The sequence below is a fragment of the Podarcis tiliguerta genome (assembly GCF_965153285.1).
Source record: "Podarcis tiliguerta genome assembly, chromosome: 1".
Taxonomy (NCBI): Eukaryota; Metazoa; Chordata; class Lepidosauria; order Squamata; family Lacertidae; genus Podarcis; species Podarcis tiliguerta.
Window position 1 is genome coordinate 75515361 of NC_139534.1, and position 18972 is coordinate 75534332.

The 18972-nt window shown below is 43.8% G+C and overlaps 1 protein-coding gene across 1 annotated transcript in view; it reads right to left on the reverse strand.

The window, feature by feature from the left end:
* The window catches only part of SLC17A6 (solute carrier family 17 member 6), a 44482-nt gene that overhangs the window by 21540 nt on the left and 3970 nt on the right, over positions 1–18972 (reverse strand). The window contains exons 2-3 of the mRNA XM_083431854.1: positions 18168–18420; positions 16135–16253 (exon numbers count right to left, since the gene is read on the reverse strand). Of these exons, the coding sequence (XP_083287980.1) occupies positions 16135–16253; positions 18168–18420 (372 nt within the window). The remainder of the gene's footprint in view (positions 1–16134; positions 16254–18167; positions 18421–18972) is intronic.

Here is an 18972-nt window from a genome sequence, read left to right on the forward strand (position 1 = left end):
AAGGAGATATGAGAATGTTTTAAATAAACAAAGGTTCCTGCTACTACTATTTTTGCCCTATAAAGCACCATGCGGTGTCAGGATGCTATATAAACCATTTGCAGTAACACTGCTCCTATCAAATGGCTCTTGGTGTCAGGAGTCCCTTCCAAACCTCTAGGCTGCCATGTTTAAACCTGGCTAAATGTCATGTTTGTGCCCAGACCTGACGGTCAGAACAGGACTCATAGGCTTCGATCCAGCATGGTCCTTCCATGATCAGAAGGACCTTTGATTCAATAGGAACTCCACCTGATTGGAGGAATGGGAAACTATGCCTGCCAATCCCTGCCCCTTCTCCCTACCCATCCCAGCACCATCTCTCACACTGTTTCATAGGTCCTGCAACCCTCAGAGCATATTTTCTGAGGGACAAGAAAAGGGATATGGAGAAAGTTGATGAAGATGATTGGACACCTCTTCCTTCCATCATTGTGAGCAGAGCTCCACTCAGGTGATCTGATCCAGACTGTGTCTACCTTGCCCCATGAAGTACAGTTGCTCCCCTTCACTTTCTGTTTTTCACCAGCTGATAAAGATATTTTTTTGCTCTAGCCAGTTTTTATTTTATGACAAGCAATGCTTAATGATTTAGTTTTAACAGCTGACCCTGTCTCTTTTACTGCCTGTTTTATGAGAATATTTTACAATAAAAAAACAGTGGATTTGCATTAGAATTCTTGAATAAACAACGTTTAAAATTAAAAAAGAATGCAGTATACTGCACTGAAGGCTGACAGATCCATTGGATTCACAGTTTTCCTTGTCACATTAAACCAGTGATGAGACAGGCTGTTTCTATTCATTTAAAAATATATACTCCTTTCTACATGACAAGGGGGTGGAGGCATCTGTGTGTGTTTCTTTAACTAAATCCTATTTTAAGCCTTTCATGAAGGATTAATATGGATAAACTGATTCTCTGCCACCACCTCTAATCTAATAAAAGCTTGGATGCATTATTAATTTTTGCCACACATCTGAGACCCACTTTTTTTTTGCCAAGCAAATCCCCCAGCCGTCCCCTCCCCAAATCCCTCAGTGCATCATTAAGTTGTGAACACGGCTTCATCACCTATGACAGAAAAATGGAAGACCCTCGAGCCATATGGCAGAGGGAGAGATCACTCGGTGTTTCATTAGCCCCCTCTGTGGGGAAACCGATGTAAAAAGGCACGGCAGGGTGGTGGGAGATCAGAACCTTTCAATGAGGCTTCTGCAGCACCGGCTGATCTGCGTGGAAAACAAAGAAGCCCATGCTGGTGTCTGGGATCGTCTCCCAAGTCAAATATGTGAAGTACTGACTTCAACAAGATGTCAAGCTGGCACACTACACCCCAGGCAAGCACAGGCTAGCCAGGTGCTGCATAAGCTGGTTTTTATTCCCCTTTGCCTTCTTCACACAGCACATAAATTATGGGATTTGGGCAGGAATTCTGCAATGCAGAGGGTTGGACTAGATGGCTGTCCGAGTCCCTTCCCCTCCATAATTCTATGATCCTACGAATTTGCATCCACAAGATGTCTTGATGGCCACCAATTTTGATAGCTTTAAAAGTGAATTAGACAAACTCATAGAAGATAAGGCTATCTCCCATCTCCCCTATCAGAGATAGTGTGCCTCTAAACCGCAGCTGCTAAGAATCACAAGTGGAGGAAGTGCTGTTGCGCTTAGCTCCTGCTTCCCATAGGCATAACAAACCATTGTGAGAAGAGGATGCTTGATGAAGCAGGGCTGTTCTTGTCCCCTAAAGACATCTGCAGCAACCATGCAGCAACAGAGTAATAACTTGACATAAATTAGGTCAAGAGTAAGTCTATAATCACATATTATACTCCAATGTGTGATTGTAAACTTCTTTTTTTGTTGTGATTGCTGCTGATAAGGGAAGGTTTAAACTTCTCCTCTCTCTCTTTACATGCCTGGTCCATGATGGAACCCCTCAGCACCACCACATAGGACTGGGTTATTAAAACCTCATGGCAGAGCTGTAAGCCGCACAATTAATTTTCATGCATATGGAGTTGGCTCATGAGTGGCTTTTCATGAAATGGGTTGCAATCCAGTGGAGATTTCCCCTGGATGAAGGGAGGGAGGCAACTTTGGTATATTCCCCTTGGAGTTCTCTGTTCCCATGGGTGGGGGCAGGAGGGGCAAACTCTTACACACACACACACACACACACACACACACGGAGCTTGCCCCCTCCATGGCTGGACTCCTTGTCAATAATATATAGTGCTATTTTTCTTTCAGAGATCTGAGCATGTGGAACACAACAAAGCCACCTAGAAATATACTTTGCCTCTACTGTGCCCACCCCCATTTTCCCCCAGTGTCACCACTGACTGTTCCCTTTCTGTCTTAGAAGGTCTTGGACAGTCCCCATTCCTGCAGAGCAGATTTTCAGAGGCACAGTCTAGTATAAGCAGGTTCTTACTAGACTTATCTATGGGTGACCTACACTCAAACCTTGTGTCAGAACATAGCCATGAGTTTCATTCTTGCAGGCAAAGAGAATTATGGGCAGGGAAAGCATCATTATTACAGTTCTGTAAAGATGAGTATGCCTGACAACATCTCTTTTTAATGAGGTGTTAATTTCACAATGAGTACATGAAATCACAGGATCTTATGGGACGTCTCTAATGCTTGCATTGCTGAAAGTGTGTGGTGGAACTAATTAGAATGCCATTATTTTTCTAGGTTAATATCTAACAGTGGACAATTAATTCACAAAACTCTAGCTTTCGTTCTCGTTCTCTTGCACACAGACATGTGTGTAGCAATTCATGCCTCCTTCGCCCATTTAAAAAGAAAAACCTTACTGCATTTCACATTCTATCAACACACATCAAAACATGTTCATATACCCAGTCAGCTGCAAAAGCTTTACGGGATCCATTACTTTATCATAAGAAAGGTGTGAAGTAGAAGAAATCCCCTCAGGGCAAAATCATTATAGATACCATCATATTGCTAGGGGAGAGGCTTCCCCATTAAACAGACTTAGGCTGATGCACAGCATACAAACTGTTGCAGTTTGTAGAGACAGATAGGAGGCAGGAGGTGGGGGAGGAGTTTCAGAAACAACAGTGATGCTCTTGTCGGTGCCAGTGTTATTTTGCCACTGCTGCTTAAAAACAACAACCCAAGAGGGGTCCAAGGGAGCCAGTGGAAAGCAAGGAAGAACCAGGCTTCAAGCAAAGATTCCAAACAACAGAGAAAGAAGCTGAAGTCAGTTTAGTGGACTTCACTATAAAAGAATCTGTTAACTACTACACTAGAATTACAAAAGCAAGCTGCACCTAGTATGTGGACTAGTTTAAAACACAATGAGATATTACAGAAATTGTTTGGTTAACAACAAGTATGTGTTGTTTTATTATAGACACTGATATTTTAATAATCTTTGTATTTAAACTTTATCCCACCTTTTTTCAAAGGAGCGAAGGTGGCATAGCATTGCTCCTCAACGCATGTTATTCTCACAACCATTATATAAAGGAAGTTTATGGTGGTATCGATAGTGATTGGCCAGCGTCACTCAGTGATTTTCATGACAGCAAAGACTAATATGGACCTGATTCTCCTCAGTTCTAGTCTACCATTTTAACTACCATACCAGTATGTTTGCTGATATTTCTATGTTTTTTAATTTGAATGTAATGCATTTTTAATTTGTGTGTGTGTGTGTATGCAACTTCTGTGCCACTCTCATGCTGCCTCTGAGGTTCCAAAGCAGATTTCCAGAAGCACAGTGGGAGGGGACACAGAAAAAAAGGTAATCCATCTGCTTTCAGCCAATGGGAGAATCCCCTGGGTAGCATTCCACTCGGAATGTACAGCACAGTTTGAATATACATGGTCCTTTTTGTGTGTCTTGGAATACAACAAATCAGTACTGTAAGAATCAAAAGAACGATGCTCAAGATAGTAACAGCAGAAGCATAGGAGTAACAGTCCAACGACCCATACTTTTAATTGTTCCATGGTGGTGAAGCATTCTTGTCTTCCAATTACACACATGTGACTATTCTATTTTAACTGGGAGTCAAGTTTTAATTGGACTCATTATCACCTGCTAGACTGGAAAAATAAATTAAATTCTCTTGAATTCTGCTGTCACAAATCTAAGCTCAAGGAGAATAGCTCAAGGGCACTTGTTTACTGTGTGACCATGATCACTCTGAATTACAGAATCTCACTTCCCATAGAGAATCTGGTTAATCTGTTTGTGTTTTATCTCCAGACAACCACTTTGTTTAATGCAGTTGCTTTGTCAGACACCTTGCAGTAAATAATCCAGCAGAACTAGATAGCATGAAGATTTGTTTATGGCCCACTACAATCTGTGGAATCAAACAAGAGGGTCCTGTCAATAATGCTACCTGAGCCTCAAGTCTGAACATCTAAGACACACTAATACATATGATCAACATTTATGGAACTTTATTTTCCTGGAGATTAACCAGAGAACTATTCTTCTGGACACGTTTCAGAACCAGTGCAAGCTCTTCCTGTTTGAGATTAAGTGGGTGTAGGGATACTTAAATGTGTGTTATTTTTCTTTTGGCTGTTTCAATACACAGAGTACACAGTTTCAAGTTACCACATCTAGAAAAAGCAGTGATCTATCTTGAAGACTTTTATGGCAGTCCGGTGTGTGTCATGGACAGAGATTTATTTATTTATTTTTGTCAATTTACTTGTGTTTCCCCAGTGAGAGAAAAAGAGGCAGAATACGTATTATGTTTTCCAAGAAGATGTGGGACCCCTCCATCCAGTGCTACACCAGCTGCACTGGCTCCCAGTGGAGTACAGGTCAAGTTTAAGGTGCTGGTTCTAACCTTTAAAGCCCTCTATGACCTGGGACCCTTGTACTTACTGGACAGCCTCTCCTGGTATACCCTATGTCTGGTGGAACGCTCTCCCACAAGAGACCAGGGCCCTGTGGGACTTGACATCTTTCCGCAGGGCCTGCAAGACGGAGCCTTTGGTTGGGGCCCAGTCTGACCCCCCTCCTCTTACAAGACCCTGCATATAAGTGTCCTCTCTAACTCTTCTCACTGGCTCATACAAATAGCTGAGCTTGGTGAGTACTTAAGGTTCCCAACCCCTATAGTTATAATTTCTGGGTAGCCATCTGATCTTATTTTGATTTTAATCCAATTTTAAGCTGTATTTCAGTCGATTGCTGAACTTTATGTTTTAATGTATTATATATTTTGATGTTAGCCACCCTGAGCCCGGCTCTGGCCGGGGAGGGCGGGATATAAATAAAATTGTTGTTGTTGTTGTTGCTTCATCATGGTGAATGGTTGCCTTTTGCTGCCATTTACCATGATGGGGCCATCACATTGTGTGTTCTGGTATTCTCCACCATGACCACTGGGAACATAGAGAAGAAGCTGGAGAGTCCCAGTATGATGGCTCCAATTCACTTGATGAACAGGACATCCAACTATTATTGTATGAATGGCATCAGTCTCTATGAAAAGGTGGTTATTTTTAGCAGCAAATGGTCTGGTCTGCTTCTTCTTATGTGTATATCACCCAGTTGATTCAACGTGCCCTTCCTTTATGTGCACATCTAAATCCTCATGTGCACATTTTCCAGTTGCATCACTGCTTTTATACCTTAAAATGTCAAGTTATGGCTATCAGAGTCAAAGACAATAATAGACCCAGAATAAGGCGAAGTTCCTATTACAATAACTATGGAGTTTCTGTGGGCTAAAATCAGCATGAGAAATGAATTTGGCTTTCCTGAGCCTTATATGATGAACTTACATATTTTTCAATACATCTGTCCCACCGCCAGCTAATTATTTCCTCTGTGAGTACGCTGATGATGTTGATATAAATCTAAAGTTACTAGGACCAAACACCAGCTATAATAGCAAGAACATACGAACAGTCTCAGCAAGACTGAAAAAGAATTTTGGATAAGAAATATGAAGACACAACTGTTCTGTTCCTGTCTGGTACAATGGCTGTGTGGGACAACTCATGCAATCAGAATTAATTCTACAAGCAGTGAATGATTGATTTCTTTTTAAAAAAAAATACTACAAGCACCCCATTGTTTAAATAATTCATACATTTAGGGGGGGAACCCTAACAAACCAATATGCCGATTTGAAATATCACATCATCAAACAAGCCCATTACAATTATATTTCTCAGATAAATTATTAACTCTGTGATGATGTGAAATGACATCTTTTGGGCTTTCAAAGGAAAGTAAGTTAGCTCAATTAAGACTCCAAAATGAAGATCAAATGGAGTGCTGGAACTGTACTATAGAGGGTCACCTGCTCTCACAAGAGATCATGCTAATGCACAGCCTCCTTAGACACTGGCCACTTTAAGAGGAGCAACTATAATAGTGACATTCAAGAATGCTCCTTAAAAGCAAATGAGATGCTTCAATTGCCATTAGCTGCCTTTAAAGAAAATGTATAATTTGACTGAGTAATTGCAGATATGTGATACTAATGAACCTACATGTGAATGTTCCTATCAGTTATTTGTGGTAATCTGATGAAGATGGTCTGAATAAAACTCAGACCTAAGATGGTAGATTCACTTTGGTCCTTCAGAAATAATGGATGCTATCTGTGGTTGGCAGGGGGCGGGGGGTATGATATCATTCCAGAAAACCCAAGTAATCTTGTTTGTTTGTTTGTTTGTTCATTTGTTCGTTGGAAGTAAATCTCAGAAATGAATATATGGATAACAATTGTTCTGAAGGGTCAAAAGCATATTTTTGTTTTTAGATTATTCATAATGTACATGTCACTCTACAGTACCATTTAAATTAGGCATCTTCTCTGATATGAGAAGGGATGCCTCTCTTAAACTGGTACCTGCTGGGCTCCCCTCCCCCCTTTTGCATATTTGTATTTTTAAAATCATTCTTTTTTTATTAAAGAAAAACCTCCTGTCTAATTCAGAGCATGCTGTTAATAGATCAAAATGTTTTGATTAGTCATTCTGATGATCTACTTAGTTACCATACCAATTTTTTATTATAAAATACTGGTCCCTATCCAAAGAAATTCAAGGGTGGCAGAAGACTACAAGATCATTGGTCTGCTCAAGCTCATTACATACGGTACTAGGTGTAGCGGGTAGAACATCATGTCTCTAGAGCCTAAAGAAGGGGCAGACTAGTCTAATGCACAGATGAAGTGCTGAATTTAGATTTGGACTGTCAAAATTGGTTCAAATGCCCCAAACTCTCTGGATGAGCTCTTTGGTAAACCATTGCCTCGGCATCATGGTGTTGTGGGGAAAGGGTGAGATTCAAGTGTAGTGAAAGAAGGAAAAGTAGGTCTTGGTATGTTGCCTTTTTCTGGGCTAGATCAGTTAATGGTCATGAACTCTTGTTCATATGAGTTATGCTGGCAAATCTGTTACAGTAGTAAATAATTGCCCATAAAAGCTATAGAAAAGCCCTACGCAATGGATTTCTTAATATTTAATCAATGGAAAGTTGATCCCAGGCTTCTAAATTTTCATTGAGAATTTCCCTGAAAGGAAAGGAGTGACTGTGCTAAATTAAACCCTCATGACTCCACAGCGAACACCTTTTTGTTCCTATTCTCTGCCCTTAGAGCATTCATGGTGATGTCATAATTATATTTCCTCCAATGGCAGATCTCTATGCACCTCATGAGAGAAGAGATGCCTCTGGAATGAATAGACTAATGAAACCCTCTTCCATTTTTAGATGCTACACAGGGAGATGTTGTTTTCTTCAAGCCGAGTGCTGTGCAAAAGTCTTATCTTCCACACCCGATCATCTATTTTTGGGGTTTAGGGAATTTACTGAACTGTCTTGTGGTCAAAAGAAGGAATAAAAATTTTAAGATAAGTAAATACATTTAGTACCAGTCAGCACTATGCAGATTTTTTTTATTTCCAAGGAATAAGATACATTGGCTTTAACAGCCGATGCTTCCAGAGTATTTAGGATGACAATGTTACATCTTTAATATTGTACTTGGAAATATACTATATGAAAACCAATGGGTCTTATTTCCATTAAAAGTGTTTAAGGTTGGGAATCACTGGGTGTAAGATAAAGTACTGTATGAAAGTTGAATTCCATTTGTACTGGAAGTATTAGGGACATTTTGTGTCTTCAGCAACTCAAGCATTCTACAATCTCATACTGTCTGAAACACATATAGTTAGAAGTAGTGGAACAGAATAGTAATATAGTGGAACAGAAACTTACTTGAAAGTTAAGGAACTTATTCCCAGGTAAAATGTTTGATTCATTACAGAATTACAAGTGCATTGTAACGAATCCAGAATTCTAACCAGATTTGGAAATTCTGCCAATTAATAACCTGCTATGGATTTTCATTGTTTATTTCATATTCATATTCTGTTCATATTATGTTGTGAGTTCTATCTAGGTTCATAGGATTCTCAGCTCAGAAATTTCTCCAAAGGCTTCAATATATACATCTTGGCAGCACGATTGCTCATAGCAAAAAAAACTGGAAAGAATTTGATAATCTACAACAGGCATAGGCAAACTTCGGCCCTCCAGATGTTTGGGACTACAATTCCTATCATCCCTGACCACTGGTCCTGTTAGTTTGTGATGATGGGAATTGTAGTCCCAAATATCTGGAGGGCCAGAGTTTGCCTATGCCTGATCTACATATCACACAATGGAAACAGGAAGAATGGACAATCGCTTTATCTGACAAACTAAGAGAGTGTGTGCCCTGAATGATGCAACTGATACAGGCAATTTTACTGAAATACGACACCCCTTTATAAAGTATTCACATGAACACTCTGATGACTGGCACCCGCCAGCTGCACATACAGATCTATGGGAAATTTTTAATGTATTAGTCTTCTGATCTGGGGGAGGGGGGAAACCAATTGTTTTGATAATGATATGCCCATACTTATATCCTGTTTCATGAAAATTTAAAAAAATTAAAATATGGAATGGCAGTGACAAATATGTCCTGGGGGAGGGGCATTCCTGAGACAGAGTGCTATGACAAAAACAAAAGCATGTGCACCATGGATTAGCAGCTCCCTGCACTCCAGTGTTGGAGCACATTTTTTGTATACCTGGCATACCAAGGTACAGCTGAGGAGTTCCCTGTCTGAAATCCTGGAGAGCCACCACTGCTCAAGTTACATGGGCCAGTGGTCTGAATCATTATAAGGCAACATCCTATGCTTCTATGGTAGAGTCATCTGAAGGAGTAGGGTGAAGTTCCAACCAGAAACTTTAGGCCAAAGCCTAAATAATGTCTCTGAATGGTCTTGTGCATTTTCTGTGCAATTAGAATTATCCTAGGGATGGGAACCACTGTTCTAGTGCAGTTGCAGCCAATGGAAACTTGGAAGCAATGATGTGGAGCCTAGAAACTAGCTCCAGAAGGCCCACCACTGGGGAAACCTTTCAGAAGCCAGTTAGCTCTTCCACAGCCTGTTCAACAGATAATCTAGCTGAGACTGGACAAAAAATCTACTGAAATGTGTGCCCTGAATTTGGATAGACAAACTGTTTCCATAGAACCTCCATAGTCCATTCTCCCATCCAAGTTAAGACATCCAAAACTTATGACACCATTGTTCTCAAAAGTCACCTGCAAATTTTTAGCCACCCACAATATTTCTACATTTTCATAATTATAGAAATAATAATTACTGTTATAATTCACTGTTGGAGGCAATATGCTTCTGGAAGCCAGTTGCTGGGAACTGCAGGAGGGAAGCACACTGTTGCACTCAGGTGCTACTTGTGGGCTTCCCATAGGCATCTGGGTGGCCACTATAAGAACAGGATGGTGGACTAGATGGGCCCAGGGGTGTCTCACCCATAGAGGCTAGTGGCGTGGGGCACCAGGGCACCAAGTTCTGGAGGGCGCCAGGGAAAAGGCAGAGGCTGGACGTGGCACCTCCCAGCATCAGCTCACTGCCCTTGCCCGCCTCCGCCATGCTGTGCCGAAGCAGCCAGCTGAGCCTCTACCTCTTCCCCACCAGAGGAGCTGCCCTCCAGCCACTGCCCACCTCCTCCAGCCCCGCTGGCAGCACCATCCTTCCTAAAAAATTCTAGGAAACTGGGGGGGGGGGGGTTGCTGGAGAGAGTTTTGCAGCACACACTGGATATGCTTAAGACGGCCCTGATGGGCCTTGGCCTGATCCAGCAGGGGTCTTCTTATACTCTGATGTTTTTGCATGCCAATCTTCTCTCTCTCTCATTTCAGTCAAATAGGTGCATGCATGTGAAAATGGAGTCTGCTGATGCATGACATTTATATAAAGGTCATTGTCATCAATCTGGACAGTTCTGAGCAATTTTTTAAAAATTAAAACACCACTATGCTATCAACATTTGAAAGGATGAAGTGTATTTATTAAAGTATGTATTATTATTATCTTTAGTCATTTTAGCTCAGTCATGATAAAAAGATCTGCTGCACAAGACACATCCATGTATTTGAGTATTATTTAATTTTCCTTGCTACAGCTGATTCGTAAGAGTACTTTTAGTACTGTGCAGTGTGCATGACAACAGCTTGTTAATGGTGTTGTTGATTTAAATCGGTGTAATTGATTTTATTAATTAATCTCAGATTAATGTTTGGGTTTTTAATCAGGTTTTAATTAGAGCTGTCCCTCGCAATAAAGTGTTCATCCTTTGCAATGGGAGGGCGCGGGGGGGGGGGCAATTTATTTGTATTTGTAGCTTTTTTATTTATAGAGTTTTTCAATTTTGATCATGGATTTCAGATCGTTTGTTTTCAGGGGTTTTCCCCCTTCAAAATGACCCTGTTAGAGTCTTCTGAAACCCTGAAAGCATCACCTGTATTCTATACCTACCCTTTTAATCAGTTCATTTATTGATTACACTGTTTTTAAAAAAACACAAGAAAGTTAATCACCTTAGAAATCCCTGAATGACGAATTGACTGTTTGACGGTTCTGCTGATGTGAGTTAACTGGATCTGAGAAAACACTGGATTAAAATATTGCACTCTTTACAAACGTTCCCCGTGTAGTATAACTTGTGAAGGGATCGCGCCCTGCTCCTAATTAACAGCACGACACCATTCATTCACTCTCCGTTCATTGCACGTCTTGAAACTGGGCATAAGGGGTGAAGCGGGGTGCACGCAACTGTGATGGATTTGACTGGACAGAAAATACAAAGTCAATGGTGGGGGGGAGGACGGCACCAGGGAAGACTGGCGACGTCGTCGGCTCCTTTAAAGGCTCGGCTAATAAGATAAAAGCGCAATCGTTATTTCCTCTTTAACTCGAGACTAAATGGACTTGGTAAGAAGAGCTCTCTGATGGGCACCTGAATGTGTGTTAACTGGGGCTTTCATTCCCCCTTTGTATTGGGGAAATGCATGGCATTATACGAAAATGGCTACAATTACGGTTTAGTAAATAATCCCCGATTGCTGATGAGGAGACCAGCGAGCCTGTCGCTTCCTGGCCAGAAACAAATAGCCACATATCCTCCGCAGTCTGAAATCATGCCGCCCTCTCCCTGTCTCCCCAAAGAGACCGTCTGCCTGCCTCGCTCCTCTCGCCCATCGGAAACCCCTTGTAACGTGATGGAGCCATTCTACAGTATTCCACAGTGGAGCGCGCAGACCAGTTTGGAAAGCGCTGCCCTTGCTCCTCATTCTTCCAAGTTTCCAGATTTACCCATAATCATGGGCGTAGCCGGGGGGGGAGGCAGGGGGCAACTGCCCCCTAGGTCAAGTAAAACAATAGAAATACCTAACTAACTGACCAATCAATGCCGTTCTGTCCCCCCTAACCAAAGTCCTGCTCCTCCGAGCAAAAATCCTGGCTATGCCCATGCCCATAATGCTCACCATAAAAACAACTCAGTGCCATTTTCTGCCGCAAAGGTAGCTAACGCGATGCCCTCCCCTGCAGCTCTCTCATCCCTGAACATTGGTTGTGCTAGCGGCGCTGATAAATGGTTGTAGGTCAAAGATTCACAACCGCACCATATTGACTGCCTTTGCAATATTGCTGGCTTTGGACAGATACCCCGAGATAACATAGGTTATCAAATATATTATTGTGGGTGCCGAAGCACCCACAGAAGCCTGGCGATGGCTCCAGTGCGAGATGGCATTTATTCCAGTAATGTGGAACACAATCGCCCCAGTCCTTTTTCCCAGCTCCATCCAAGTGAATGGAGAAGGAATCCTCTTATGGAGGAGATAACCATTCACGCCTATGGAAGAAATGGCCATGCACTGGTATGGGGGAACTATCTGTTTATTCACATGGAGGAACCATCCATTCATTCGTATGGATGAAATGTCCACTCACTCGTATTGTCTCAACTGTGGATTGTGGTTGGTGGTGGAACACGCAATGACAACCCCAATATGGGCGGAGCCCGGCTGGTAGGTCTGGATGGAGACACTAGCCCAGCTGCTCCAAAGCAGGATGTCTCAGTCTCCACGCTACCCATATTTGCCTATAGAAGAAAAATTCATTGCTGTAAAGCCAAATCCAGGCCTATGAACAGAACTTAATATGAGCCACCTAAGGAAACCTCGGGCCCTTGGCCCAGAAGAGAGTACTGTAAATAAAAACTCCCAGCTTTCGTATGTATGTATGTATGTATGTATGTATTACAAGGCTCCCCTCCGCCCCGAAATACAACTGGACTTTTTATCCAAAATGGTGGATAGAATGCCTATGGCATTGATTTAGAACCTAGCAGGTGATCTGATTTCAATGCGCCTTTTAAGCATACAGGTTGGATTTATAATATCGGCCACGATCGGTTCTATGGAGAATTCCCCTTGTTTTGGCATCTAAACCTACAGTACACGTTCACAGATTGACTGTCATGAGTCGCCATTTCCTCGGTTTCCATCTTGTCGCTGTCTTCCTTTACGCATTCCGAATTAGTTACGTGCCATTCCTCTCCCTCCACATCTTACCAGTTCGCACAACTATAATCGCAAAACTATAAATTCGGAGAGATTTAGGGCTAAAGAAGACGACACCCCACCCCCGCACACGCACGACTTTGGGGAGGCTGAAGGAGCAATCCAGGAGCTGGTTCGGGGGGAAGTGGATTAGGTCTTACTTCTGCCTTTCCAAACCTGCATACAGTGGTATCTCTGATTACGTACTTAATTCGTTCCGGAGGTCCGTTCTTAACCTGAAACTGTTCTTAGCCTGAAGCACCACTTTAGCTAATGGGGCCTCCTGCTGCCGCTGCGCCGCCAGAGCACCATTTCTGTTCTCATCCTGAAGCAAAGTTCTTAACCCGAGGTAATATTTCTGGGTTAGCGGAGTCTGTAACCTGAAGCGTATGTAACCCGAGGTACCACTGTATTCCGGTTAATCTGAATTGGGAGTCCTATGCACGTCTACTCAGAAGAAAGGTCCACCGAGTACAACGGAGCTTACTCCCAGGTAAGTAGGTATAGGAGTCCAGCCTTATATCAGCGCAGATTCTAGATCAGGTGGTGCTCTCCCATCCGACGTAAAATTCAGTTTAATAGAGTCGCATTGAGATGTTCAGGGAAAGCAAGCTTTCCTGCAGGACTTTTCCCTGCGTCCGATTCCACCCGCACCCGCCTTCCCTTTGGAAATTCAATCTACAGCTAGGTTACCCCGTTTCCCATATGTGCAGATAAAGACCCGGAGTAGTTTGAAGCGCTCCGATGGGGGTTGGTAGCGGTGCCGATTAAATCCCTGATTCCTTTTTTACTCAAGCCAAACAACTGGTGGAAATCTTGCCCAGGGCAAGAAATGACGATCGGGTTGACATCCGCCTCCCACCCCAGAGAGCTAGGCAAGTGAGATGCGCGCGCGTGTGTGAACACAGTTACTTTGATTCATGACTGCGGACTAGGAGAGGGAGGGGTTTTGTAATAGCACAAACATTCCCCATTCAGAGCTGCAAGCGCAGGATCGGAGCAGGCGGCGTGGGTGGAAAGGCGATCGATTCGGGGAGCGATCAGTATGTCTGCATTGGCTGATGGATTGGTCTAAAGGGCCTCTACGCGCGGAGACTTTGTTCTTTGGAACATCCAGTCCCTGCCCGGGGCCGCCTGCTTCCGGGTTGGAGAGCGCGCGGCGCTAGGACCCCCCTTGCTCCTCCCAGAGAGGATGGCTCTGAATGCCTCCTGCGCCCGGGAATCCTCCGAGGATCTAATTAACAGGTAGAATCGCCCCCCGGGTGCCTGAAACCTCCTTGGCAGGCGCCATAGAAACGGAGCCTTAAGACCCCGCGCCATCTGCACTTCCCTTTCATTGTGCAAAGCTCTCTTGGAAAGCACTTTCCTCTCCTGCTTCGTGCAGCGGGCGCCTCATTCAGCTCCCCTTCGGCTGCCCATTAATAAGGACCCCCACCTTTCATCTGAGAGATACGCAGAGTCTTTTTGTTTAAATAAATAAATAAAAAGAGGGGATAATTAATAATAACGCACTCGACTCCCCATCGACAGCTTCCCAAAAAGCTCTGCGGGTTATATATAACCTGAGCGAAGCAAATGGACTTGTCTCTACTTGAAGCAGACGGTATGAACAGAGAGCCCAGCCAGACCGCATGAAATAGTTTCGAACCGTAGAGCAAGCAAGCGAACGAGTGTACTACGTTTCAGTGATGTGCAAAAAACAACAACAAAAACAACAACAGGGCTTTCATATATGAGTAATATCTTAATGCCTGAATAATAATATCTGGAAACAACGCCAGGAACAATACATATCATAAAGTGTAACATTAAAACCAATAATAACAATGTAAAAACAGGAGATTCGTATTTTGCTAACACGAACCCGTGGGTTTCGGTCCGACGAAAATGTGTACAATTGTTAATCTGCTAACTGAATAGTAAGTAGTAGTAGTAGATTATGATTATTATAATCAATTTAGTTAAGCTGAAACATTTAAATGAAAGTCAATGTTGTGTTTTTTATTACTTCAGCTATCAAAATACTTCGTTTCAACTGGGCTTGGAAGGGAGCATGGACTCTCCGCCTCCTTTTTTGGCTGTCATTGTTATGAGCAGCCTTGGGCGCTGTATGTGGAAACTGAAAAACGCGACATGAACCGAAATGATCGATAATAAACGATGACCGTTTAAAGAATAATCTCAGATTTCGGGTTAAAATGGCAGTGATTCCAGCTAGAACTGAGTCACACACAACCAAAACAGTGTTTAGGCTGCAACCCCATAGCCAGGCATGGCCAAACTTGGCCCTCCAGATGTTTTGGGACTACAATTCCCATCAACCCTGACCACTGGTCCTGTTAGCTAGGGATGATGGGAGTTGTAGTCCCAAAACATCTGGAGGGCCAAGTTTAGCCATGCCTGCCATGGACCCTTCTTTGGGAGCAAGTCTCATGGGATTTAGTTGCACAGAACCGTTGGTGGGTTTTATTCCGGACTGAACTGAAATGTATTCATTTGGAAACTTGCGGCGAAAGACCAGAAATCCTTGGTAGGGAGAGCGAGAGACTCTGCCAGGGATGGTGTGTCCAGTAGTGCCCTCAAAGCAGGACTTTGGAGCAGAAATGCCAGAATCTGCACAGAATCCCATCTAGAAATGGGCTGGAGGAGAGGCGTAAAAGAAGAGTCCTGACTGTATGTACCACTGGAGGTGCCCTGCCTTGTCTCCTAAACGTGAGAGAATTCCCCTTCTGTTCAGTTCGTCTAACACAAAAACAGTCTGTCGCTCCACCAACAAAGATTGGCTGCAAAGCCAAACTATTCTGGCCTCTGAGTCTGCGCCCACGTACTGGCGGATGGGGAGCACCACTCCGCACTGCGCTGCTACGCTTTGCACCATAGCGGGGTGGGGGTTGAGCTCCGCAGTGTGGCTCATCGAGGTTTCCCCCAGACAGGAGGCTGTTTCTTTCCAACAGCCCATGCAGGAAAAGAAGCAGCCCTGAGCCAACAACAGGTCCCCGCGGCTCTCTGCCTCTTCCCTTGTCAGCAGAAACACCAACCATAGAATAACCCAACACCATGCGGAGCAGACATCTCGCTCTTTGTTTACTTACTTCGCACGTGGAGGAGGGGGAGAGATCGGGTTGCCATTACCTGTTAGCTGCCAGCCTGGATGAAATATATCCCCCGGGGATCTGCGTGATTATATAGCCCCAGAAAAAAGAACCGTGGATCATGCCAACCGTCTCCGGATCCCAGTTAAACTTCGCTTTCTTCCGAAAGCGACCAAGCCAAGGAAAGGAAAGACAGAGGGAAGAAAAAGAAGATGCGTTGTAAGCAATCATTTAGAAAGGACAGGTCGGTGGCTAAGCCAAGGTCTACGGAGGGTACCTGCAGCTGTCAGCCACAGAATATGAATGTGGCTTCCCTTGACGCTGCTAAATTCAACAATTATCCCAAACAAACACATTGGGGGTTTTTAAGGATGGGGATTGCTAACGTCTCTGTAACCTATATATTTTTAATTGTTGTTCATTATTAATTATTAGTAGTATTTATATTATTATACTAGGGGGATACTGTACTCTGGGACTTTATGATTCCAGGTTAGCATATTGGGGGGTCGACTATATTTGAAAAGGGTCACAAGTGGATTAATGAATCTCCTGGGCGATCGCCAGGTTCAAATCAAACATAATGTTCAAAAGCTTCTGAACACAACAGTGTTTGAAACGGATCCGTCCAGCAATTTATTTCATTGTATAAATAAGAGACCTTTGCCACTTTGTTACTTTGTGTTAGTCTGTTTTTTTCCTTGGGAGAAATGGTTGGGGATGCGGCTGGGGCGTTATTTTGTGAACCATTTCACGTTCTCGATTACTATGTGGTGATTTGTTTGTTTTTCCATTGGACACGAACACCTTGCTATTTTTCTCACCAAAGAAAACGATTATTAAAGGGAAAAAACTTATTGAAGCGACGTACATTTATCCGCCTATAAACTAAGCTTCACCTTCCCTCCGAGTTCAGGGGTTTGATATAGATTTGCTTCGCTTTCCTTATATTCTTAATAAAGATTCCCTCCCTCGCTTTTTAAAAACCAAGACGGACCTGATTTGACAATCACGATGTAAAAAAACAACTGATGGACCGTCATCTCCTTAATTCCGAAGTTTCCAGAGAGCGAGGGGGAAAACAAACCTCTTTCGTGGTTTTTGGCCGCTTGGTGTAATCGTTATTATTTATTAGGCATATAAGTATGTTTAAGGGTCTAAAATAGCAGTTGTCCAGAGGGACCACCTCTGCCCTGTTCCCTATCGATTTTGGCAAGTGCGGAGCGCAGACGCTGCCATGTAACGGCTGAAGTCTGATTTTGGGACCAGCTCTAGGTTTGAACTGAAGAGGCGAAAGCAGGAAGCGGAGCATCATGATCCGACTCGGGGTGGGGTGCGGGCTCCTGGACTCCTTTCACCCCCATTCGCAGCTGAATAATGTAGGATTTTCAATCGATTGCGGTTGCAGTCCTCCTGGCCACACCTAATTGGAAGTAAGTCCAATTGAACTCAATGGGACCTGCTTCCAGGTGTGCCTTGGGCTGCGAGTTCCGTGGAGCTGATCGTCGTCTAAAATATAACCGTGTGTAAGAGAGTGGGGGAGCTACATCTTTTATTTATGGGTGGGGTACCCTAGGTTCAAAGCCCCACTCAGCCAGGAAGCTCATGGGATGATCTCGGGCCAGCTACGTTCTTTCTCGACCTCACAGGGTTGTGAATATAAAATGCTTGGGGAGCGAACCATGGAAAGAAAGCAGTAGGAAAAGCCAACAGGTGCACCAAATTCTCATACCAACGACAACAAAACTGAGTCTGGTTTTAAACGGGGGAAGAAAAAACAAACAGGAAATGAGGCGGATGAGTAAGGCGGGTGAATGAATTGGAACGAGAGAAAGAGAAGGGGGAAATGGATCAAAACCAAATGAATGGATTCATCTCTCCTTGTAATGGTTTTTTCAGTACTGCTTAAAGAACTTTTCCCTAAACGTTGAAGTCAGAAGACGACATACAGGCCACCTCTCTTAGAGTCTAGCTCACGTTCTTAAAATGGACGCCTGAAGGGCGTCTGGGAGTCGTGATGGTGCAGGTGGAAGAGGAGAACTGTCTCAACGTGTGTCTCTCTCCCTCTCTCACCTCTTTGATGACTTTCCCTCCTCGGTGTATAGTGCTGTTATTGACCATGTCCACGATGGCTACTCCCAGGTTACAGCGGATCCCAAAAGAGATGCAGAAGCCCAGTCCGCTCATGATGGCGATGATGTATCTCCGCGGGAGCCCGAAGCAGGTGCAGTCGCACAGGGGCGCCTTCTTCTCGGGCTGCTCCAAGGGTTTCCCATCTTCCGTCAGCTCGATGGTGTCGCCGGTCTTCTGCTTCTTCTCGAGGACTCTGCCCAAACCAAAGAGGAGATGATCTCAGTCAAGGGACTCCAAGCCCCTGGCCTCATTTATCTTCGGGGTTTTATTTTTGCCCGGGGTGGGTGGCAGAGGTTAAAGCAAGGGCAGGTAGATTCAGGGCTTAATCTGAACCAGGAGTGTGCCTTAAAAATCAATTTAGCGAGTGCTCAACCTCGCTGGGAATGTGTAGAAACATAGTGTACTGCTTTCCACTCAGCCAGATCCTTGGTCCGCCTAGTTCTACCCTGACGGAGAGTGACCTTCCAGCGCTTCAGGCCCAAGAATGAACCCAGGGCCCTTCTGTTGCAGATGAGATCTGCCCTACATTAAAGTTTGGAAAGGGAAAGGGGACTTCGGCACACGTTTATTTCCCTCACCACTGACAAATATCCCGCCACAACACCCGAGAGGCTGGCAGGCGTGATTTAGGAAACGTTTCCATCTCCTGCGTGGGTTTCACAAAGCAATTCAATGAGGCGCCCCGCCAGGCTTCTTGATTCCTTCCCCCTCCCCTCCATTCCTCATGTGTCTCCTGATGTATGGG